The following is a 24,123-nucleotide window of genomic DNA, read 5'->3' as shown; positions in this document are numbered from 1 at the left end:
CCATAGCGTCTCGTATTCTTAACTCACCACGCACATTCACATTATGCGCTCCACGCTCGACCAGATTGCACATGATCAGAGCGTTCACTTATTATTAGGACTCATGATTAATAAAATGATATTAAAATAGTAACAATAGCCCTTCCCCATTACCGCCGCTACAAAGGGCCGAAAGCTTTAATCATTATCGGAATTCACGGCCTAGTTCTTATCTCTCCCCAGTTACTTCATGGCGCTCAGTTCGAACCCCCCATCGCTCTGCACCAGATCTTTAAAGCACCTTCATCGCCCTCCTCTTCTCGTGAATTTCCTCTGTCGTCAAAAGATTTAACCTATCCTTTATCTTTTGACAACCCACGCGCAACCCCGCTTGCATCTGAAGCTGAAGCTTTGAAGTAGCGCCGACATAACCTACGTGCCAGTCATGGAGTATCAGAGACGGGAACAACAGGAGACCATTAACGGTGTAATCAACTTGTGGTCGCAAAGCGATTAGCTGTTAGCATAACAGATAGAAAACAACACTGTTACAGCAAGTGTATAAATGTGCAAATGTTTGCTTGTTTTAGAAAAATAATAATACTAATGTGTATTTTTTTTTATATGTACATTGTAATAAAATAATAAGAGTGGGGGTGTAAAATCTATTGAAACTGAGTTTAGAGTAAATTATAATTGTTGCTGTTTTTTTTGGAGGGGGTCACTCTTCATGAACGGCATGTGCTCTACATTTATCTGAAGCAAGAAGGTAAACAAAGAGGTCGTGCCAGGATATTGGCCTAGAAAGCAAAATGTGTATCCTTCATAGAGGTTAAAGATTGCCATCATCCGAAACGCCATTTGAGGAACTCCGGGTTAGAATGTTAGGTCGCTTGCCAAACAATCGATTGCGAAGTGCTCTAGATGCAAAGACAGTGAGATCAAATCCTGCCCAGTCTGAATCCTGTAGGTCTTTAAGATCCCCAATTGTCATAATATCTTGGTTCTTGAGTTTAGCAAGCCATTCATTTGCTTTATCCGGTCCACGGTGGTACGCCATCGCAGTGTCGTTGACCAAATCCTCGATAGGAGCATCCATACTATATTCTATAGGAGTCGGGAGAGAGACATAGTATAAATAAACAATGTATCAGAGAATCATGTGTTCGTCCTTATAGCGTTTGGCTCAGCTAGAGATGTTCTTTACCTTTGAATGGAATCTCCTCTTCTGTCGTGGCCCAATCTGCATTTGAGGTTTTACGGTACAAGTTACTGGTAGATCTTATAAAGGAATGTGGACTGCCGGAGCCATTATCGAGGGTTAAATGCGAGATACCATTAATGATGCTATGGCCATTTGTATACAGCATCGGTGATGAAGGAGTGAGACCGGCACTATCCTTTTTGTCGCCTGTCCCTGCCAGCTCGCGCAATATCCGATTGATATCATGTGTAATGATTCTCTGGTACTTTTGTGGTAGGACATCCTCTTCGATCTAAGTAGGAAAAGAAAAGGTATGAGTTATAGTTATTTTTTCCCCCCCCCCCCCCCCCCCCCCCTCTCTCTCCACTACAACATTTTAATGGTTCTTGTGTCCTCTTACCATTTCGTTGACGACTTCTTCTGCCGTATCCGTATCGGCATTAAACTCAAATTTTACAGAAAGTTTATCCATACCCTTAACAACTACCTGCAGCGTCAAATGGTTTTTAGCTTCATTAGTGGATAACAGGACTACCTCGGGTTCCACACCTAAGAAAGCATCATCAATTGCCTCCTGTGCCGAGTATCTAATGTTTGCGTGCAAAACAATAAAAAGAGGTACTTCAAAAATGTCAGATAAAAAGAAATCATTGAATCATTGTCCAACGTTGATGACAAACGTTTTTTTTTTTTTTTTTTTTTTTTTTCCTGCATAGCACTTCTCCATACCTCTCGTTTTCGGGAGCAAGACAGTGTTGTATTAAATTAAGGACTTCAGGATCGATGATCCTACTAAGACATTCAGGTTTGAGTCCCTATCGAAATTAGGGAATAACATACAAACATGCATGCATACAAAGAAATTTAGATTTCTACTGACTATAAAAGTCTAACAAAATGATCAAGTTGCAATTTTTTTTTTTCTTCCTTACCTGTGTGACCTTTTTGTAGATTTGTGCAGCGTTTTTACATTCGTTGTAGGGATAGTCACCGGTTACCATCTCTAGCAAGCACATGCCAAAGGCATATATATCGACCTTTTCACTATAACCCTTCTCCTCATACATTTCTGGTGCCATGAATTCAGGGGTGCCAATGACAGTGTATTTTTTGCCAATCTTCATCTTTGCGGTACCCATGTCTCCGATCTTGACTTCTCCATGGGCGCCATTGATAAAAATATTGTCGCATTTGATGTCACGATGAATGATTGGGGGATCATAAGAGTGGAGATAAATAAGCCCCTTGAGGATTTGTCTACACCAGCGTTTGATTACTTTAAGATTTGGGGTTTGTAGTTTACGGATATATCTAATATTTAAGTATGCAATGGATTCAAATAAGATTAGACTCAACAATAGCCTAAAAGAAAAAAAGAAAAAAAAATGGCGCTTTAACTAGTCAATTTTTTTTTTTAGCTTCAATAAATGACGACTTACTCTCGCAAAGTACCAGAGGTCATGAGCTCAGTAATAAAAATGAACTCTGTATTGTTGCTGTACCAACAATCGTGAAAATTAATGATATTGGGGTGGCGTACACGTTTCAGAATCTCAACTTCCTGCGAGAGTTCAGCGTATTCTTGTTTCGTGGTCTGGAAGCAGTTCCAGGCAACCTCATAGCCTTCCTCGCGGTCAATGCTCTTGTACACAATCTTGTATGCACCCTTCCCGAGAACTGAATTTAGCTGAATCGGGTTAATGGATAACAACAACAAAAAAAAAAAAAAAAAAAAAAAGGAGAGAAAGATGGTGGAAAATCCCGATGGTAATATAGCATGAATTTTTTTTTTTTAAAAAAAAAAAAAAAAAAAAAGAATTATGGTTAGACTTGTCTTTGTATGAGGCATTTTCTTTTTGTGTGTTGTTCTGTGCTAAAGGAAAAAGTGAACAAGAATTGTGATATATAAATGTGCATTTTTGGTCAACAAAAGAGCATGAAAGTTCCTTTTCTCTTGTTTCTTTAGATTTTCAGTTTCCCAGTTTTCCCTGAACTCGACAAATTAGTCCCGAGCATGTCCAAAACGGGGCAGAATATGGAATATCCATGCTTGTTGTTTTTGCCCTACCAATGTAGTTCCTGAATATCAACTGGGAATGCAAGTTGGTTGAGTTAAAAAAATAAAAAAAAAAGCAACTGTCTGCTGATGAAAGCAAAAAACAACGTGGCCGCAGAGGGACACATTTTTTTTATGTACCATCCTGAAAGTTGGGCGAGTTTCCTGGAAGAATTCACACACAACCACATTAATCTTTTTTCGTTTCTTCCTTCCTTTTTTTTTATAGTTTTTGCGTTCCCGTATCCTTGATTTCTTGTGTTCCATGATCCCTCCCTGGTCAGCATCATTATGTTCAGTCATGTCTTAAGGCCAGAGAAACTTGCAAACAATGATTTTTTTTTTATGAATACCTTGGCATATCGACCATTGGGACTGACTTCGACCACCTTTTCTGGATCATGTTTTGAATGATCAATGTATTCTGCTGTGAATGTGGTAGAGTAAAAGTTGTTGATGAATGGTGACAAAGAGAGTGAATGTCATGTTTGTGAAGAAGGTTAGTTGAATGCAAGGTTAGAAATAAAGAAATAAAGAGCAAAAAAAAAAAAAAAAAAAAAAAAAATTAAAAACAAAATCAGCATAAAAAAGAATGAATGCTGTCAAAGATTATTATTGTTTGGTTGATCCATTTTTTTTTTTCTTTTTTGTTTTGGGTGACCATTGGGTGACTTACTAAAGGGTGAGAAGTTGTTGCGTTCGTGCTCCTCTTCCTGTGCTGTCATTTCGGACACACTCCGGGGTATTGGGTCTAGCATAATGAGCTGTGAAAGTATATATGAATGTAGTAAGGAAGAGGGAGGGGGTATATGTGGGAGAATGAAGAAATGGACGCGAGGATTATGAATGGAGGGAAAGGCAGGTGTTGAGAAGGTATACACCAGCTGGGCTACCTGTTTGTTGCCACTGGGCGAGTGAACACGAGATTATTCAAATGAGTGGAGTGACAGCGAACACAAAAAAAAAAAAAAAAAAAGTTTTTTTTTGACGGAGTGTTTATGAGGCTTGCTGGATAAAAAATTCAGGTACAATGACAAAAATACAGTACAGTGGAATCTCGATAATTGTACACTTTTGTACAAATTTCAAATTTGTTATATTTCTAGGTCATTGGTTGGCTAAGAGTCTCTCAATTCAAAAACACTATTCTAAGCTAACCTCTCTATGTCAAACATTGCAGCGTGGTACAGGGACATTGTAGCTAAAGGATGAGAGATTGCAACTGAGGGAAGGTGATGGCGTAAGCTTTTTTTTCAATCACATAGCATCAAGCAAGTCTCTCTTCTCCTTGTCCTTGTCCATTCTATTCACGATCTCGGCCACTCTCTCGAGCAACAGACACAGCTGCAGCTGCATTGGTACCTCTCTACCTTAGGGCAGAGAACTTAACCACCATCCTCGCGATGGTAAAATCCCACCATCCTCGCGATGGTAAAATCCCACCATCTTCATGGTGATGATTGTTAGTGACCAGCGCTGTCTCTGCAGTTGGTTTTCTGTCTGCTTCGAGATGGAGCAAGTCGTTCCTTTCCACTGTCGTCTCTACCATTTTTGCTCGCAGTTGCCATAATAATAACCACTCCAACATTTTCAGCCAATAGCTGATATGACATTTTCTAGTCATCTTGCCAGTTCCCGATTCTGATTTTTATTACTATTATTATTATTATTGTTTTATTATAGCAGACAAGGACCTTTACCTTTAATGTTCGCTCACGACTCACTCGCTGATACTAAATGGATAAATACACATCATTGATATAATAAAATCCAATAAATCGGCAATTTGTCACTTTATTGCTTTGTGTTTTGCTCGCTTTTTTTTTTTTTTTTTTTTTTTTTTGAGGAGCAGGGTATGTGAAAAACCAACTCTAAAACTTTTCACTATGGATAGCATTTACCGTGCATTGATGTGCATTATGCAGTGTAGCATCGGTACTCAAGAAAGTTCACCCAACAAATAGTACAGTGTTGATGGTATTAATGCAGAATTCTCAGCGTTGGGATGCGGGTATATTTGGAAATAAACCCATAATCTTTGCGTGCATTTCTTCGCTGTCGATGTCGGCCAAAAACTGGTTCTTATCGTACTTGGTACTGGGATCTTCATAATCTGGGATCTCCGAAAGAAACAATTTGTCGGCATGCAACTGGATGATCTTTCGAGCATTGCCTTTTGCTATTGCTGCAGCAAGCATCATAACATCATGCCGTGCACCAGGAGACATGTTCTGGACCCTCTCGTCATAGTCTGCTTGCTCTTCAGATCCGTCAGTATCCATAGAAGAACCGTCATCTGAGGGTTGGATATGGACACGACTGACATAGGGGCCTCTCCTACTGGCTTATGATATCGCGACATATTCGCTCAATTCCTCTGCATCACTGACATATACTTCGTGATCCTCGTCATCGTCATCATCATACTCCTGCCAATCTACATCCATAATTTCGGCGGCGCTTGGTCTTGGGGCAAGGTACGACAGAAGTCTCTCAGTAACTAAGCCTTCTTCTTCCAGCAACTCATTGATGGCATGATATATGATGGGTGTTCCGTCAAGGATCCTCGCAAATGATGCAACCGTATTCCTTAGTCTCGCTTCTCGATCAGTGCGTTTAAGGTCCCCGTAAGCTGTGCACACAAAAGGATCCTTGGAGCTTGGACTTGGTAGAGGGATGTTAGAACTTGGTACAGAAAGGTTAGGACTTGGTAGAAGAAGGCAATTGCGCTCCATGTCTGTTGTCGTGTTGCCAGTATCGTTGATTGCGGCTTCCTGTACTTCATTATCGCACACTAGGGCCCAAAGCACATCTGGATCGTGCGCGACATCGCCTGAGAGCTCATTCTTTTGACGCCTACCAAAAATTGGGACATGGCCAAAGCAGTTCCTGATACTCATACTTTTGACCTCGTCCCATGATCCAGCAATGATTTTCCATGCATCATAGTTAGAGATGGCATTCACCTCCCTACCATCTACATTGAAAGGGTCCAAACGCATGCTCAGAGTCTGATTTCTTACATTGCTCTGATAGCATCGCTTAAAAACAGATATGATTCCTGCATCAAGCGGCTGCGTGACAAAAGTCGAGTTGTTTGGTAAAAAAATAACCTTGATGTTAGGGAAGCGCCGCCTGTCCTCATCCAGAAGCTTATGGCAGCCTGCATTATCAACAAGTAACGCAACTTTTCGCTCTTTATTTTGGGTAGCAATTGATTCTTGAAACCTCTCTAGCCAACTTAGAAACACGATTCTTGTCATGTAGTCAGGGCGATGGCGAGGCTTCTTTTGGCTTCTCGTATGAGTGCTGCTCAGACTTTCGTCATTATCCTCAAAGTCGCTGCCATGGCTCTGAGCAGCCCCGTTCCATGGATGAAAGAGTTATATGGGCGCAAACTTAATATCAGGTTAATTCGAGATGATAGTTATTGGCTCATGACTATCATTGAGTTCTAGCAAATTATTAGATATTTTGTGGTCTTGAAGCCAAGAAGGCAGTTTTATTATTGTTGCCAGGCGGGAACCCTTTATTAAAGTCCCGCCCTGACCGCCAGACAACGTTCTAATCTAATGTATCATTAGATCTACTGTTATAATGCAATGTGAATCAAAGCTCGAAGACGACAAGGATACCTGCATGTTTTCCAGAATCCCAAGCCCACCACACATCCGTGTGGAAGTTGTTCTATCGGTGGGCAAAAGTATCTGACCAACTTCCTTCGGGATGTATAGCGCCTCGGACCTCAATTCCATCGTGTAAAAACTCAATGCTGCACCTAAAACGCATTGGCTTTATAATGTTATAAAACATATAAATGTACATGTACATACGTAATATATATATATATATATATATATATCTGCAACCTACTTTGGACAAGCACACCAGCAACCACTGGGTTATTGATGTTACCCCGGACCATCTTGTTTAAAGATAGCTTCATCATGGAGAGCAGCTTGAGATAATCAAACGATAAGAGTTTCTCAGCCTTGATTCCAGGTTTTTTCACTTCTACGAGGAGAACTGGAAAGTCATCTACCCGTGCGATGATGTCGGGTCGGAAATCTTCCAGACTGGCATTCAGGGATGTCATCTCCTCGAGCCGAGAATCTCTAGCAGATGTTAAGACATAAATCGAGCGTTAAACGATTTTACGGAAAAAATGCCATCACCTTCCCTCAATTGCAATCCCTTCCTTCAGTTACAATGTTCCCCACTTGCCAGCCACTTACCTGCCCGCCCTCTGTAGTGTTTGACATAGAGAGGTTAGTTTAGAATAATCTTTTTGAATCGAGAGGCTCTTAGCCAACCAATGGCCTAGAAATATAACTGTACGTTTTTCCATGTTATGACGGCATGGCAGCACGCGCCTGGCCATGCCGCATTTGCATTATTTATCCTAAAAAGCTGGCATGGCCACCCAAATGATCTTGATCATGCTACAACATAATTTTTTGCGAACAATAGCGAGATATGTCTTTTTATACATTTATATATTATTTCTTGGCTCTGCTTTACTTTTATTGCTCTTACTCTGGGCATGTTGAAAAGCATGAATTTCCATAACACGTCCGCAACTTTATCAAAAAAAAGTCAATCTCAAGCAGTCTCCACTGCAGGCGAGCCATACTCTTTTTGTGCTGGCATGGCAGGTGACCAGGGGTTAACGTGACGTTCCCTTGATCGTGCTTTTTTTTTTTTTTTTTTTTAAGCAATGTCGCACCAGAGTCCCAGAGTCTCAATTTACATTCATCCAATCTCCATTTCTTGGTCGCAGTGTTTCAGTTGAACCCAAAAAAAATAAAACTTCTTCCTCTTGGTTGCCTAAATACATTCATTGATACACACCAAATATCGTGTGTGGATACTCCCTGTTCTCACGTGAATACCAAGGACTCAAGTTGGCCCCCCCTTTTCTTCTTCCTAAACACATTCAGTTAAAATGAATCCTGAAGTTGAGCTGTATCCCATCGCCATCCTGATTGATGAGCTCAGACATGACGATGTCAGTCTCAGACTCAATGCCATCAAACGACTCAACACCATAGCACTTGCACTTGGACCACAACGTGCCAGGGATGAGCTGATTCCTTTCCTTGATGGTATCTTATTCCACCTGTTGGATAAATATGTGATTGAAATCTATACAATGTTTGCAGTTATTAATACCGACTTTGTTATATTGTTCCTGCTTTTAGAATCTATTGATGACGAGGATGAAGTTCTATTGACATTGGCAGGAGAATTGGGTGACTTTGTGGAGTATATCGGAGGCGCACAGTATGCGCATATTCTTTTGCAGCCATTGGAGAATCTGGCCGCCGTGGAAGAGACCATGGTTCGCGACAAGGTATGATTAACAACCATAGAGGATGCCCTAATGAATGGACGCGCTTTTCGGGATGGATATATGCAACAGGCGCGAGGGATGCGAAGCCAAGGGGAAGAGGGGGTCTGTATCTCATCACGTTCTGCTACAAACAGACTCAAATCCCTCTCTCACTCCCCTCACAATTTTTAGGCGGTTGAATCCTTGAACAAAATCTGCCCTGTTTTAAACCAATCGCAGTTGGAGCAACATTATGTACCTCTTGTCAAGCGTCTCTCAATGGGAGATTGGTTCACAAGCCGAACTAGTGCTACAGGTCTCTATGCTGCTGGATACTCTCTGGCTTCACCTGCAACCCAAGAAGATATGCGCAAGTATGTATCACGCTAGGAAAAAAGAAAAGGATTTGTGATCTTGCAATATTGAGATTTCATTTTTGGATTATTTTGATCAGTCTAATATAAAATTTTCTGCAATTCCTTAGATCGTTTGGCCAGCTCTGTATGGATGATACCCCCATGGTTCGCCGAGCTGCTGCAACGCATCTTGGTGTAAGGACACGTTATTATTGATGAATATTAATATCAACAGCTTTTGCAAAGGAAAAAAAAAAAAAAAAAAAAAAAAAAAAATGAGGATATTTACATGCATATGCTTATCGTGTTTTATAGTCGTTTGCCAAGAAGGTCAGTAAAGAGCACCTTATCTCAGACATTATTCCATTCTTCAACAAGCTTGCCCAAGACGAGCAGGATTCTGTGAGGCTCTTGACTGTGACTGACCTTGTGGCCATTGCGGAGGAACTTTCGCCTGAAGAATCAAAGACCTACTTCTTGCAGCCACTCAAAGCAATGGTTGCTGATAGGTCATGGAGAGTCCGTTACATGATTGCTGATAATTTTGTTAAGGTTCGATACACAAATGTCCTTTAATATTTGTACTCGTTTTCTTCTACTCCCATGCTCAAAGGCTCAAATCTAATACTGAACTTTCGTCTGGATTTTTAAAGTTAAGTAAAGCTGTCGGTGAAGATATTACTCGTGAGGATTTGGTCGTGGCGTTTGTTCGACTTTTGAAAGACAACGAGGCTGAAGTTCGCACAGCTGCTGCAGGACAAGTCCCTGGTATGATCAACCGTCTTTTTTTTTTTTTTTTTTTTTTTATAATCTTTAACTAGAGTGTTTGCTATGTTCTTTCTTCGGTAGCATGAAATACTAAATTGTTCCTGCAACTCAAATATCGGTATCCATAGGTTTTGCGCAGTTGATAGACAAAGAAACAATCTTGAACTATATTCTTCCATGTGTCAAGGATTTGGTGACGGATACTTCTCAACATGTCCGTGCTGCACTAGCTATGCAAATCAGCGGACTGGCACCCATTCTTGGCAAGGAGGCAACAACAGAGCATCTCCTTCCCCTTTTCTTACAATTGCTCAAGGATGAGTTCCCAGATGTGCGCCTAAATATCATTTCTAAGCTTGAGACAGTCAATGAAGTCATTGGAATCGAGCTTCTTTCACAGTCGCTTCTGCCTGCAATTGTTGAGTTGGCCGAAGATAAACAATGGCGGGTCCGTTTAGCCATTATCGATTATATCCCTTTGCTAGCAACCCAATTGGGGGTTCAGTTCTTTGATGAGAAATTGGGTGCTCTTTGCATGTCGTGGCTAAGTGACAGTGTGTTTTCGATTCGTGAGGCAGCCACAGTCAACTTGCGTAAGCTCACTGAAGTCTTTGGTGTTGATTGGGCTAAACAAACTATCATCCCCAAGGTCTTGGCCATGGGAAACCACCCCAACTATCTGTATAGAATGACAACTATTTTTGCCATCACGGTATGCATGACTTGACAAAGAAAAAAAAATAGCTTGCTGTTTGTGTTGTGTACTATCCCATGAAATATCGTGATCCCACTAATCATTGTTTTCTTGTTGCTTAAATGTATAGGCCATGGCGCCTGTAGTGACACCTGAGGTTATCCGGGACTATATTTTGCCTACTGTTACCAACTTGGTCTCAGACCCTATTCCAAACATCCGATTTAATGTTGCAAAGTCGATAGAAGCATTGATTCCTGTTCTCTTGAAGAACCCTGATACGAAACCGCTAGTTGATCAACAACTCAAGCCTTCCTTGCTGAAATTAAGCGAAGATAAAGATAACGATGTCAAGTTCTTCTCACAGAAGGCTCTTGCTGCAGCACAATAAAATATATATCATACCGACAGAAGCCAGACGTGAAAGAGTGGGAGAGGAGAGCTGTTAGTAAAGCCTAGGAGAATAAAAAAGGAAACCAAGCCACATTTGAATCCGAAAATTTTTTGAGTGGATTGAGCCAGATGGGACGGAGTGTAGATAAATAAACAAGATAAGCTTGCAAGATAAAAATCTTCCTCTTTCCTCTACATTTTAAAACTTGATCAACATGGCCTCCGCTCAGATTAGCAAGAAGAGAAAGGCAAGTGCTCTTGGTCTTGCCTACCTTTCATGGCCACTTACAGTAGCACGGAGGCACTAAAGTGCTAGAAATACGCGACAACCACAAGGAAAGACAGGACCTATGATGCATTCTTGACATCCTCGACTTGGGAGCATTGGAGCATGATTCATGATTAATTTTCATGTCAGATCTAAGATGCTGGTACAGATCAATGGCAGTGACAAACAAAGGGAGTTTTTTAAACAGGAGACATTGCCGAGTGAACTGTTTCAATTGATTTTTTTTCAACCAATATCGAGATTAATACAACATCTTGATCCATTCAATGTTTAATTCAACCTCATCAGTTTCCAATGTTATCAATTGAGCATTCACGACACAATAACATTTTTGTAGCGGGATATATACATGGAAAGCTCTGTAGCTTGTAGCTTCATCAATGGACAAGTACGAACAAGGATCTTTGAAAACATTTACTTACCTTATTGTTGCATATTATTATTGTCATTATCATTGTTGTTACTGGGGGCGTCTTTCCCAATAGTTCATTGCCGATGGTGTTTTCTACGCCGAGTTGAACGAGTTCTTCCAGCGTGAGCTCGCTGCCGAGGGTTACTCCGGCGTTGAGGTCCGCGTCACCCCCGCCCGTACTGAGATCATTATCCGTGCTACTCAGACTCAGGAGATTCTTGGTTTCCAGGGCCGCCGCATTCGTGAGTTGACCTCTTTGGTCCAGAAGCGTTTCAAGTTCCCCGAGAACACCGTCGAGTTGTACGCTGAGAAGGTCTCTTTCCGTGGTCTCTGCGCTATTGCCCAGTGCGAGTCCCTCAAATACAAGCTTCTCAACGGCGTTGCTGTCCGCCGTGCTTGCTATGGTGTTGTCCGCTACATTATGGAGTCTGGTGCCAAGGGTTGCGAGGTTGTTGTTTCCGGTAAGCTCCGTGGTGCCCGTGCCAAGGCCATGAAGTTCGTTGACGGATTCATGATCCACTCTGGTCAGCCTACCAAGGACTTTGTCGACACTGCAGTTCGTCACGTCCTCTTGCGCCAGGGAGTTTTGGGTGTCAAGGTCAAGATTATGTTGCCTTGGGATCCTCAGGGCAAGATGGGTCCCAAGACCCCTCTTCCCGACATGGTCACTATCATGGAGCCCAAGGAGGAGGCCCCTATCCTTGCCCCCGTCTCTGAGTCCCGTGAGGAGGCTATCCCTGCCGCCCCTGTCGCCCCCGTTGAGGCTTAAAATAGTCGCCTCTTTGCGCTTGTTTTAACAAAATAAAAATTAAAAAAAAAAAAAAAAAAAAAAAAAAAAAAAAACTCGGGAGTCCTGGATTATGACTGTTAAAGTATATTGGATGACTTGTTGCATTTGTTTTAAGGAACATGCATAAAGTAAACTCACTACGCGTTTGTTAGCAAGGCGCGAATGATGTTGTGAAAAACGGAGAATCAGAAGCCACAGCTAAGAAGCTTAATTATTTGCCGCCAAAAAAGAACTCCTTCAACACGTTTTTGCCTACTTTTCTTCATCAGTATAAATATATGTATACGAGGAGGAGCCTTTGTTTTTAAATATCATTTTTATTATTGTTGTTATATATTATTATTTCTTTTTTTTTTTTTTTTTTTTTTTTTACAATGGCTTTGCCGCGACACCTTAAAAATGGATTGACGCCTCTAGAGATTGAATTCTTGGCAGAGAATGAGATGATTGAGATTGCAGCTTCAATTGACACAAAACAGGATTTAGAATTTCTTGCGGTAATAATGAAAAAAAGAGTTTTTTTTTTGTCTGTTTGCGATCAAGATAAAGTCACCACCAAATGATCCTTAGAAACTTGACAATTTTTTTTTTTTTCTTCTTCTAATGATCCCAACGAGGATAGGGTTCAGTACCGTCATTAAAGCCCTTACAGTTGAATAAAGTCCCGCTCTGGATGGCAATAACACTCAAGAAGAAACAGAAATGCAACATTATGGTCCCAAAATGGATGACAGTTGGTATGCTATAAAAAAAAAAAAAAAAAAAACCAGATGTTATATTATACAAAAACTTTTTTTTTTTTTTTTTTTTTTTGTTGTTATCCGTCCGAGAATGAATTTATTATACAAAGTGTTTTCTTATTAAACGAATCTTTTCTTTGTAAAATTCGGGGGGGGTGTGATTGACAAGAATCATTACAGCGCACGTTAAAGGAAGAACAAGAAGAGGAACTGTTTAGTACATTACCATATCATTACATGGAGATTGCACAGTTGCTTCTTGAAAAGTGAGTAAAGGAAATAGAGGAAGTTACTAAAAGAAGGAAAAGATTTCCTCCGCATCATTCAACTTTTAGTCCCCCTAAAAAAATTTTTTTTATTTTATTTTATTTTTTTTTTTGTAAAGTGCGTGTGACGATATCCCATCAGCAGACGCTGTCAGAACGTTAATAAAAGATCTTCGAGAAACCAGACAGAGCAAAGCACGACAAGGTGTTGCAGCATTGGGATCAACATATTTGCAGGTGAGAGGAAATTGATAAAGGATGAAAAAAAAAAAGGGTGAATTGGAAAGATATAGCTAACTAAAAGTTGTTATCATTATTATTAGATGGATAACATTGGACTAATGGAGATCAACGAGATTCGTCCTTTCTTCACCAGAGCATTCCATGAGATACAGAAATTGAAACCAATCGGCAATAACAATCCAGACAACTTCTATGAACCAACTTCTAGTTCATATCTGGCGGATTCTGGTGGTCCTGGGTTTTGATGGTGGACTGTCTATGAGAAGCTCGGCTACTATTCCCCACACTTCTAGAACCTCACTTCCCCCCCCCCTTTTTTTTTTTTATTTTTTTTTGATTTTTCTGATTTTCATTGTCTCGGTTGCCACACTCTGTTGCACAAACCTTAATGTGCGGTAAACCCAAAACGCGTTGAACAAAACCACGTAAAATAAAAATTAAGTATAATAAAAATACATATATATATATATATAATGTTGATACGTGTGAGGCGTATAGCACCACGCAAGTATTTGATTGACATCAATACATTTTTTTTTCTTTAAAAAAAATAAATAAAAACAGAACTGCAACTTGAATTTGATTCATGCTATGCGCATGTCTTGTTGCCCTTCCCCTTTGAAATTGACAAGCACGAATCGCAAAAAAAAAAAAAAAAAAAAAAAAAAAAAGGGAGAATGCATTCATTCGAGATAGACTCCTAAAAGAAATCGAGATAGAAGATGAGCAAAACTGGTTCTCCAAAAGAGAGCCAACGGGGCTAAAGCTGTGTTTATATATTTTTTTCTTTTCTTTTGCATTTCAAGAACGAATTCATGCATTTTGTCTCGAATACAAGGTTTGTCTGTGCGTGAACGTTGATCAAATATTCTTCATCTTTGGAAAGTAAACCAACAAAAATTTTTTTTTTTTTTTTTTTTTTTTTTACTCTGAATCTAGGCAGATAGAGTCCAGGAAGAAAAAAAAAAAAAAAAAAAAACAAACAAAAAAAAAAAACAAACAAAAAACTTGATTGCCCCAACAGAAAACCAAAAAACCAAACATAAAAAATAGAAATCGATGATGTATGTCATTATCAGTCGTCTGCTGAGTCCCCTTGAAAAAATAAAATAAAACAAAGAAAAGAAAAGAAAGCGAGTAAATGACGATATTTGCTGTGGTTTCTTGTTTGAAAAAGTTTCTTCCATTCTATCTCTTTTTATTATTATTACTATTATATATATATATTATTATTTTTTATCAGCCTCCCTCTCCTTCGCCCACCCTACCTCCCTCCTCAATCTATCCTGCATGCAGACCATGAGCAATTATTTCTTTTTCTTGTGTATGTAAGGATAATATGAACTGCCCAAAAAAAAAAAAAAAAAAAAAAAAAAAAAAAAAAACAAAACTACATTCGAAATTTGAAAAGAAAGGGGACAAAAGGAGAAGTCTATCGATTAGGATTTGAAAGAATAGGTTTGCTAAAATAGAAACGACATTGGAAACAGCCGTTCATGAACAAAAAAAGATCAAAAGAACAAAAGGCTGAAAACAAGATGGGTAAGGAGGGAGTTGACCAAGCATCAGGATCCTTGTGTCCTACGTTTCATGCGATTGACTACTGTAACCAGTTTTGTTTAGTCGCGACGAAGATTGTCTTCTTGGATAACGTAATGCATTGGTGACCAGTTCCTATTTGGTGAAACGCAAAAAAAAAAGTACTATACGTGTATGAATATACATCGACTCTGATCCCAAAAACAAAAAAAAAAAAAAAGTAAAGTATGATCACGTCCAATTGAGGCAAAGGAACAAGACAATGGGCTTTTCTCTTTTTTTTTCAAACACGCAAGACAACGGTGAGTGAGGTTAGTATAGATTGAGGTTGTCATAGGAACAAGGTTGTGACATCATTCCCACTATTCGGTAATTTCGCCAATCACGATAAATCCTATCCTACTGAATGGATTGGAAGCCAATTATTTTATTGTTTAGCTTGTTAACCAAGCCCATCACGAGTGAAATACCATCGAATCAATTTCATGGATTCCCGACCAAACGAATCGGGCAATACAACTACTTTCCTGCGATCCATATGCGCGTATTATAGTTGGAGTAGAAGCTTCTATTTCAGAGGTACTCAAAAGATCTTGTGAGCAGCTTAGGTTTTCTTTTTCTTTTTCCTGATCCATACATACGAAAACAAGTAAAGATCATCAAAGCAATGCTGATTTAGGTACAAACCATAAGAACTCAGGTCGTATTCTGTTGATGCAATTGGACAAGTCTTTGAGCTAATGCAGCCTCCTGTAAGCGTTTCTACATCCCCCCTTGCTTTTTTTTTTTTTTTTTTTTTTTTGCTTTTATGTCAAAAAATGTATCTTCATTTTGGATAACAGGTCTCCTTCAAGATTCGCCGCTTTCTTGTTTTTTTTTTTTATTATTAATTTTTTTTATTTTGCGATGCTAGGTGGAGACAAATACTATCAAGATTGTAGTTCTTGTCATCCTTTACATGCAAAAAAGCACTTTTGAGCCTGATATGATATGAATAAGCGCATTCTAATTTGAACTAAGACAATATGCAGATTGGTGTTCGTGACGCGTTTGTTCGCTTTTTTGTCTCGGCTGTGGGACCTGATTAAGCATTCAATGCAATGCAGAAAAAAAAAAAAAGACTTTTTTTCCGGACTAATGTCTCTTATTCACATTGGCCATAATTTACTTTCAAACAGCTCAAGGGATGATCAGCATAGTTAGGTAAGACAGATCTCGAGGAGATTTTTCATGATCAGGCGGTAAAAATAACTGTGTCTTTGGTTGCTAGGAGAAATATGCAAAAAATATATATATATAATATAATAAAAGAAAAAAAAAAAAAAAAAAAAAAAAGTTGGTTCTGGTACATCCAGATCAAATTATCGTTCTTGCATTCAGGAAATAGAAATAAAGAAGCATTTTTTTAGCGTGGTCAGTAAATATTATTTATCGTATTATGCTCGTGAGCTGAATAGTGGGTTTTGAAAGCAATACCAATCAAAGCTCTGTCAGGCAATGCTTACCATCAAAGCAAAGGGTCAATTAATTATAGTCGCACAAACCACGAGAAAAAAAGAGTTTTCGAATTCAATTGACTGTGTACATGCAGGTCTCAATTTCTGAAAATGTCAATTGCTCGTTCACAAATTTAGACATATTGCCGGTGGTTCAGCTCAAACACCCCCCTCATCTTCATTAAGAACAGATCCACCATCGACAATCTGGATTGATGCTCTCACTAAGACTTCTTTACGGCCAGCATTTCTCTCTCCGTGTAATTTTAGGAGGCTCGGTTAACGGTTGGCTACCATTGATACGCCCTATCTAGACCACATTGAATCCAAGCATTCAGTCCTTCAAGTACAAAGTTTTAATACACTTCAATCTCGTATAAATACAACCCGTCAGCCCAAGAACGCACCTTTTTTTTTTTTTTATTTTTTTTTATTTTTATTTTTATTTTTATTTTATTTTTTATTCGTTTCTCAGCACGAACGTCTACAATATTTGTAAACACATTTCATCACGCCATACTCTATATTTTTAACATACACGCTTACATCCTTATCTGACATAACCATCAGATCCTGAGCTGAGATCTATCAAGGTAAGCCACAGGGGATGTGCCAAAGCTGTCGACATTCCTCTTACTCGAACGCACGTGTATGGTAATCATGATCTCTGTCTCCTCATCCTCTCATCCCCACATCCTCTGAACCTTGTAATTACTGCCTCTCTTCTCTCGATCCCTGTTTCTTCATTGTGACCAGGGTGTGATGTTGATCACATATCGCGTTGATTTCATTACAGTGTTGGGTATATCGCTTTTTCCTGATGTACATTCCTCCCCCTCCCACCCAAATTTTACTCCATCTTGCTTGGTTTGTTCTTTCATCTAATATAAAACTATAATCATCTGTAGCTCTGATTATGTTTTCTTTTTTCTTTTTTATTTTTTTTTTGCATTCTGCAGGAATGCATATTTGTTCGTTACTGGTTTCCCCTTCCCCTTTTTCTCTTTTTGAGCGATTACCAGATTTGTTCGCAGAAATGATCAGGAATGAACCTCTTTTTTTTTTTTTTTTTTTTTTTTTTTTCAGGCTCGTCCCTATCCCGCCCCTTTCAATTCCCTCCCTATTTCATTCTTGTTTAGCCTCATCTCATCAAAACAATTACCAGTATTGTTCAGAGAAATGATCAGCGATGGACTTTCCTATTTTTTTTTTTTTTTTTTTTTTTGTTATTATTATTACTTTTCTAGCCTGTTTTTCATCATTTTTGTTCTCTACTCCCCCCTATCTCCTTGTTCTCCTTCTTGTCACGCCTTCACTCTTTCTTTTTTATTATATTTTTATTTTATTTTTTTATTTTTTCCCTCCTCCCTATTTACATATGCCTTACCGAATAATTACCAGCATTGTTCAATGAGGAAGGAGGGGGTGGGGGTGGGGGTGGGTAGGGAGGTGTGGAGAAGGGAGATTGCATTTTTGCCAAGACGCTAGGCGTCATTATTTTAAAAAAAATATCGCTAACTTGACATTCAAAATATTTGGACATGCATTACATGTATTAAATAGAATCGATACCTTGGATCGCCCTTTTTTTTTTTTTTTTTTTTTTTTCTTTAAGCACCACACCAATCAAGAGATAACATCCGTCAGCAAAAAGGCACAGCAAAAAAATCCTAGCCCAAAGCCAAACCCAAATCCGAGCCCAATATCGATACAGAAATCATTATATTCCTTTTTTTTTTTTTTTTTTTTTTTTTTTTTTTCCTCAACTCTGATTTTCCATCCCGCATACACGCTTCTTTTTAACCAAAGAGGTTTTACACGTACAAGTCACAAGCCTCCGTGGGGGAAAAAAAAAAAAAAAAAAAAAAAAAAATAGAAAAAGAAAAAACTACTATATATTACCTTGTTGAACACTCTACTATCCTCTCGAACCTTCTGTCATTCGAATACATCTTATTTGCAATCATCCTCCAAAGGATTTCATCCTTTATTATTATTATTATTATTTCAGTATCAAAATCAAAATCAAAATCAAAATGGTTCCTATTAATCCCATTATCCCACCGCGATCTCTACATCTTCCTCGAGCCATCGACAATGACTCACTTATACTCCAAGGTGTCCTTGGTATTGGAGCATATGGCTCTGTCCATAGAGCGATCGATATACGCTCTGGTCTGATGCGCGCGGTCAAATGTCTTAGTAAGAGAAATCCCGAGATGCACCTCACCTTGGGATATCAAGAAGTAGAACTCCATGCAAAGGTTTCTGGCCATCCTAACATTGCAACACTCTATGGTGTCATTCAAGATGAGGACCTTTTGTACATGGTCCTTGACTGTGGAAACGAGGGTGATCTTTTTAATGCCATCACTGAACGTGGAGGCTTCTTTGGTGAGGATGCTCGTATCAAGTCAATATTCTGTCAGATCGCACAAGCGGTCGTATATTGTCATTCAAAAGGCGTATTTCATCGAGATCTCAAGGTAAAAAAAAAAAAAAAAAAAAAAAAAAAGAAAAAGATATTCTTTACTTTTTCTTCTTCTTCCCCTTTATTTGGGAAATGAAAGGTCATTTTAGAATTCTGTATCTCGAGTTCTTAATTCCTTTCCATTAATGAGAACGCGATGGCCAATTGGTGAAGAATGACATTATTGTTTTAGTGTCTATTATACCTTGTTACATTTGTAAATGTTATGGACCTTATGAACTCGAAGTGGAACATTTGAACATTCAAAAAAAAAAAAAAAAAAAAAAAGAGACGCGTGTCTTGCATGTAGGAAGGGGCATATGTTTGTGTCTTGGTTTTTCTATGTAGCCAATCAAACGGGGGGAAAAAGAAAGGAAACAGGAAAAAGAAAATAATATAAAATACAATAAAGTAAATAAATAAGCGGACCATACTGAGGGAGGATAAAGGGAGGAAGGACGGGGGGTGGTGGTGGTGAGGACGAGGAGGAGGAGGAGGAGTAAAGGAGCTTTACCCGATGACCTTCAGACGTGATATGGGATAAAGTTTTTCAATAGAAAAATATAAAGTACTAATCCTCAGGGATATTTATCTATACTTTTATTTTATTTTATTTTATTTTTTTTCATATCTATAGCCAGAAAACATTGTAATGTTCGGCAACTCTGTAAAACTGGTAGATTTCGGTCTGGCCACATCCGAACGAATTTCCAGTGATTTTGGCTGTGGCTCTACCTTTTACTTGTCCCCTGGTATGTTCAATCAGCTTTTTTTTTTTTTTTTTTTTTGTTATTATTATTGTTATTATTGTTGTTATTATTATTATTATTATTATTATTATTATTATTATTATTATTATTATTATTATTATTATTATTATTATTATTATTATTATTATTATTATTATTATTATTATTATTATTATTATTATTATTATTATTATTATTATTATTATTATTATTATTATTACCACTACTAACAACAACACCGTTTTTGGGCCTTTTTCCTTTCTCCTCCAATAGAGTGCCAAGGAGGGTTTAACAAAGCCGTCGAGTTTTATGATAGCGCGGCGAACGATGTCTGGTCCCTTGGTGTGATCTTGATCAACCTTGTGTTCGGTCGTAATCCATGGAAGCAAGCATGTGCCAAGGACGAAACGTTTATGTCCTTCGTGCTGAATCCCGATATTTTACAAACCATCTTACCCATGACGGATGAGATGAACGAGATCATCAAGGCCGTCTTTCATCTCGATCCAGCAAAGCGTATCAAGTTACCTGAACTCATCGCTCGTGTACAGGCCTGCAAGTCATTTAGTACAATGACAAGTACGGGTATGAGCACGGGTACGGGTACGGGCGCCACCGTCGTTACCGGTCATGGTACGGTTCCGGCAGTAGCATGTGCCAATGCTAGCGTTTTAGCAACACCAACGACACCACCGATCGGATCTTGTGGTGATGTAGAGCAAAGCCAAGATTCGGGTATAGGCCTCCATACATAGGCATGCAGGCGGAGCATAGTAAAAACCGATCTGAGCATAAGGAGCAAAGAGAAAGATGAAAAGAAAGGAGAAGAAATGAAGAAAAATGAAAAGAAAGAAGGAGGAGAATGCGAGAGCACGAAAGGTGTGTGTTGTTGTGTGTGGGGGTAAGGAGAGTAGGGAGGATAGGGAGAAAGGGCGTTTTTTTTTTTTGTAAATATATCTCTGTAAAATAGTATAGCATGCCAAACTTGTGAACAACCCTAATAAAAGATTCAAATCACGAATAAAAGCATACGCATATTTTTTTTCTTTTCTTTTGGTGAGAACCTGGATCCTCGAGATCTCATTGGCTGAGATTCAATCTTTGTCACCGTCTTAATGTGGTTTCTTATTTAGAGTTATGGTGCTTTGGACTACAGACAATGTCCGTCATTTTAGGAGCAGATCAACTTTGTGGTGTATACTCATTACGCTGGATTTTTTTATTGATCAATAATAATAGTTATAACAATAATAATAATTTTGTAGTTAGTAATAGTAGTACTAGTAGGAATAACAACAATAATAATAATAATAATAATAATAAATTGAAAGTACAAACAAATGAATTCAATCTTTTTTTTTTTTTTGCGCATATTTGCCGTTGGCGTTTTTTTTTTTTTTTTTAATCTTGCATATCCCATGTCGCCTCAGCCATTTCAGTGTCTTCATCGCTGTGCGATTTAGCGACAGCATCCCCTTCTTTCTTCTGCTTCTTTCCGTTGTCCTTTTGCTCTGCTGCACACCCAATCATCAATGAGTTTAATTCTTTAGTCGCTGTATACACCGAACCGCTATCGACGCCGCCGTTAACCACATCATCACTTTCTGCCGGCTGCATAGGAGTTGGGTCAGAAATAGTGCCGATTACTGACACAGCAGTCTCTGCATCATCTTCTATCATGGTTGATGAAGAGGCAAACGCTCCTGTACTTGCTAACCCTTGCGGTGGCACCGGTTCATTCTGAACAGCTGTTGACTGTACCTTGTCCATATCCTCATCACTGAACTTTTTATCACTAGTGTCGCCACTAGTGTCGTCACTTATAATGATACCTGCCTTTTGAGCTGCCTTCGCAGCAGCAAGGGCACTTGGGCCAGTGGCCCATGGGCTCAAAGCATAATTATCAATTTCTTCATTTGCCCTATCAATGTCAACATTCCTTTCATCCAACTCTTCGTCCTCTGACATCTCTCCTTCGGACCGTGGTGAAGATCCAGTCCATTTTGAAACAGTCGCATGTAAATGTCCTCTTGCAAGCCCCATCGTAAATCTATCGACGTGACGTTTTTGTTGATGCTCCAAATGAGATATAGTTTGTCCTTCTCGCATATGCTGGCCCAAACTAGGCGTACTAGGCATCTTACGAGCAGTACGGACCTGGTTAGCAAGTGATCCACTGGTACTTTCAGCAGGCACATCATCGCTAGGGAAACTGTCCGCTCCTGAAGGTGGAGGTGACGATAGGACAGATCTCTGTACAGAGGTCGGTTGTAGAGGCGAAGAGTCAATTCTGCTCGAAAGCTCGCTTTTCTCTGTTATCTGATCCTTATCGTGATGGTAACAATGCTGGGGAGATGAGGATGGTGACCGGTAAGGGTCGAATAGGCCATGTCCTGAGCCAGAAAGCGCATTTTTTGCGCCCATGTGCCGTGCGGACGAACCAGTTAAATTCACTGGTGCTCCTGTGCTCATTGAACTATTATTCAGGAAGGATGACGTGAGAGGCGTGGAGGCCATGCGCCTTAGTGCACCACTATGGGGAGGCTTTGCGATACGGAACTCTGGAAGGTCGGGTATCTCACCCATGGTCAACCGACCACTCGCCTATTATGGGTCAAACTCATATTTGATTAGTTTTCGTGATTGGGAAGGAAGAAGCTTATTGATTTTTATAAATAAAATAAAATAACGTAAAATTAAAAAATAAAAAAATAAAAAGCCATATTATTTACCACAAGACCAGCCCAGTCCATGTACATCTTAATGGTCAACTCCAGATGTCGGCTTTCGGTGGCCTGAACACAGCCCCAAGGATGGTCCTTGCATTTGTTTCCATACTTTGCTTGTAGCATCTGAGCACATTCAACCACTTCTGAAAACTGGACGGTTGTCTTGGTTGCGGCTCCAGGAGCCGGTATTGCAGTCGGTGCATTGCTGTGAGAGGATGGTAGAGGCGTAGTAAAGCCTGTAGGGGATGTTACTGTACCGGAACTGCTCTGGTGACGATGGTGATACCGTCGAAATTCACCCTCAGCAAAGGGATGCCCACCAGCAAATGAATTCGAAGGCATAAAGTCTGCTGGAGAGCCTTGGGTAAGTTGACTCGACGGGTGCTGGCCATTTAAATCGTCATCTCGTGGGTCAGGTGAAGGAGATCGAAGGAGTTGATCTCCCCGTTGCTGAGAAAGGATAGTGTTGACTTTACCTGGAGGTGTTTCATGGACATGCCCCAGTCGATACAAATGTGAACTTGATTCATGTTGAACCGGCATAAATGGTCCGAGAGCATGCTTATCCTGGTTGAAAAAAAAAAAAAAAAAAAAAAAAAAAAAAAAGCATAAATAAAAGGATTTCTTGAGACGATAGTTTGGTTAATGCAAATAAATACCAAAACTAAACAAAAAAGACATTCTTTACAGCTGTTGCTCTTGCTTGACTCAGTAATGTTCCTGTGGATGCACGACGCTTCAATGACTGGTATCCATTTGGGTTTTCAATGTCGTCAAAGTCATCTAAATCATGCCCTCGTCTATCTTCATCGAAATCTCCACCCCGGAGTTCATCATCTTGCATGTCATCGCCATCATTATCTTCTCCTGGCGCGCGTCCTACAAAATAAAAAATAATTATAATAATAATTAGTACAACCCGAATAAAGGCTTAAAGGAGCTCTGAATAAACTTTTTTTTTTTTTTTAAAAAAAAAAAAAAAAAAAAAAAAGAGAGAGAGAGAGAGACTGCAGTGTCTTACGTTTCTTGAATGCAAAACCATCTCGCTTCCTTTTCGTCAATGTGCTGGGAACATTAATGATCGAATCTGATCGTGAAGCTTCAACATCTGTCGGCATGAAGTTAGCGCTGGGTGGTGAAGATTGATATCCTACGCCACTACCGGTGCCATTGTGGTGAGTTAATTCCTGTGAACTGGGTGTCCGTGCATGATGTAAAGGGGCTTGGTAGAATGGCTTTGGTGGCGAATTTTGCTGAATTCGTTGAGCCTGTGAATGCATCTGCTGTTGGTGGTGATGATGATACTGTGGCAGGCCTTGATTAGGTTTTGGACCATTGTTATAGGATTGGTTGTGGGATATAGACTGCTTTTGCTGGATTTGGTGATGCTGCTGCTGTGTTTGTTGTTGTTGCTGTTGCTGTTGCTGTTGTTGCTGTTGTTGTTGTTGTTGTTGTGAGGATTGAGATGGTTGCGATTGATGAGATATGAAAAGATTTGCAATCTTAGTCGTGTCGACAGAGGACGACGAATAGTGATGGCTGACCCTTCCTGGAGGATACGTGCCGGAGTTGGTCTGTCGATGTCGGTTTGGCTGTGAGCCATAATTGTGTCCATGCC

General features: G+C 39.5%; 6 protein-coding genes across 6 annotated transcripts; 4 read left to right on the top strand and 2 right to left on the bottom strand.

Moving 5' to 3' along the window:
• Positions 1 to 603: 603 nt before the first annotated feature.
• BCR41DRAFT_359390 (kinase-like domain-containing protein) lies at positions 604 to 4,096 on the bottom strand. Its single transcript, XM_022025209.1, has 8 exons — positions 3,916 to 4,096; positions 3,593 to 3,666; positions 2,623 to 2,870; positions 2,116 to 2,494; positions 1,913 to 1,998; positions 1,584 to 1,770; positions 1,187 to 1,475; positions 604 to 1,086 (listed from the first exon to the last, which is right to left on the bottom strand). Exons 1-8 carry the CDS (start codon positions 3,995 to 3,997, stop codon positions 812 to 814), a joined length of 1,620 nt encoding a protein of 539 aa, XP_021878479.1. The 5' UTR covers positions 3,998 to 4,096; the 3' UTR covers positions 604 to 811.
• Positions 4,097 to 7,960: 3,864 nt separating this feature from the next.
• BCR41DRAFT_339857 (armadillo-type protein) lies at positions 7,961 to 10,950 on the top strand. The gene is made up of 8 exons (XM_022022176.1): positions 7,961 to 8,344; positions 8,441 to 8,592; positions 8,764 to 8,945; positions 9,056 to 9,122; positions 9,243 to 9,479; positions 9,581 to 9,695; positions 9,824 to 10,407; positions 10,520 to 10,950. The coding sequence occupies exons 1-8, from the start codon at positions 8,185 to 8,187 to the stop codon at positions 10,778 to 10,780; spliced, it is 1,758 nt and encodes a 585-aa protein (XP_021878478.1). The 5' UTR covers positions 7,961 to 8,184; the 3' UTR covers positions 10,781 to 10,950.
• Positions 10,951 to 10,978: 28 nt separating this feature from the next.
• BCR41DRAFT_359384 (putative 40S ribosomal protein RPS3) lies at positions 10,979 to 12,302 on the top strand. The gene is made up of 2 exons (XM_022025208.1): positions 10,979 to 11,030; positions 11,557 to 12,302. Exons 1-2 carry the CDS (start codon positions 10,998 to 11,000, stop codon positions 12,250 to 12,252), a joined length of 729 nt encoding a protein of 242 aa, XP_021878477.1. The 5' UTR covers positions 10,979 to 10,997; the 3' UTR covers positions 12,253 to 12,302.
• A 344-nt stretch (positions 12,303 to 12,646) lies between these two features.
• On the top strand, positions 12,647 to 13,834 carry BCR41DRAFT_326071 (putative DNA replication complex GINS protein PSF2; the record flags this gene model as incomplete). The annotated part of the gene is made up of 5 exons (XM_022021605.1): positions 12,647 to 12,770; positions 12,896 to 13,010; positions 13,183 to 13,279; positions 13,399 to 13,516; positions 13,603 to 13,834. Coding segments are annotated over 5 exons (619 nt in total), but the record flags the coding sequence as incomplete, so codon positions are not given.
• Positions 13,835 to 18,593: 4,759 nt separating this feature from the next.
• On the top strand, positions 18,594 to 20,676 carry BCR41DRAFT_381763 (kinase-like domain-containing protein; the record flags this gene model as incomplete). The annotated part of the gene is made up of 3 exons (XM_022027326.1): positions 18,594 to 19,043; positions 19,665 to 19,779; positions 20,050 to 20,676. The coding sequence occupies 3 exons, from the start codon at positions 18,594 to 18,596 to the stop codon at positions 20,529 to 20,531; spliced, it is 1,047 nt and encodes a 348-aa protein (XP_021878475.1). The 3' UTR covers positions 20,532 to 20,676.
• A 291-nt stretch (positions 20,677 to 20,967) lies between these two features.
• BCR41DRAFT_145870 (hypothetical protein) lies at positions 20,968 to 22,496 on the bottom strand. The gene has a single exon (XM_022019566.1). The coding sequence runs from the start codon at positions 22,360 to 22,362 to the stop codon at positions 21,178 to 21,180; it is 1,185 nt and encodes a 394-aa protein (XP_021878474.1). The 5' UTR covers positions 22,363 to 22,496; the 3' UTR covers positions 20,968 to 21,177.
• Between the last annotated feature and the right edge of the window lie 1,627 nt (positions 22,497 to 24,123).

The sequence above is a fragment of the Lobosporangium transversale genome (assembly GCF_002105155.1).
Source record: "Lobosporangium transversale strain NRRL 3116 chromosome Unknown BCR41scaffold_37, whole genome shotgun sequence".
NCBI lineage: Eukaryota > Fungi > Mortierellomycota > Mortierellomycetes > Mortierellales > Mortierellaceae > Lobosporangium > Lobosporangium transversale.
The sequence above is the reverse complement of the archived record's forward strand: the minus strand, read 5'-3'. Positions and strand labels throughout refer to the sequence as shown.

Coding starts and splice junctions, on each gene's coding strand:
- BCR41DRAFT_145870 (XM_022019566.1), bottom strand. CDS start 22,362: ATGGGTGAGATACCCGACCTTCCAGAGTTCCGTATCGCAAAGCCTCCC.
- BCR41DRAFT_339857 (XM_022022176.1), top strand. CDS start 8,185: ATGAATCCTGAAGTTGAGCTGTATCCCATCGCCATCCTGATTGATGAG. Junction 8,593..8,763: donor AGACCATGGTTCGCGACAAG/GTATGATTAACA, acceptor CACAATTTTTAG/GCGGTTGAATCCTTGAACAA. Junction 8,946..9,055: donor ACCCAAGAAGATATGCGCAA/GTATGTATCACG, acceptor GCAATTCCTTAG/ATCGTTTGGCCAGCTCTGTA.
- BCR41DRAFT_359390 (XM_022025209.1), bottom strand. CDS start 3,997: ATGCTAGACCCAATACCCCGGAGTGTGTCCGAAATGACAGCACAGGAA. Junction 2,871..3,592: donor CCAATGGTCGATATGCCAAG/GTATTCATAAAA, acceptor AACCCGATTCAG/CTAAATTCAGTTCTCGGGAA. Junction 1,087..1,186: donor AGAGGAGATTCCATTCAAAG/GTAAAGAACATC, acceptor CGACTCCTATAG/AATATAGTATGGATGCTCCT.
- BCR41DRAFT_359384 (XM_022025208.1), top strand. CDS start 10,998: ATGGCCTCCGCTCAGATTAGCAAGAAGAGAAAG. Junction 11,031..11,556: donor AGATTAGCAAGAAGAGAAAG/GCAAGTGCTCTT, acceptor CTTTCCCAATAG/TTCATTGCCGATGGTGTTTT.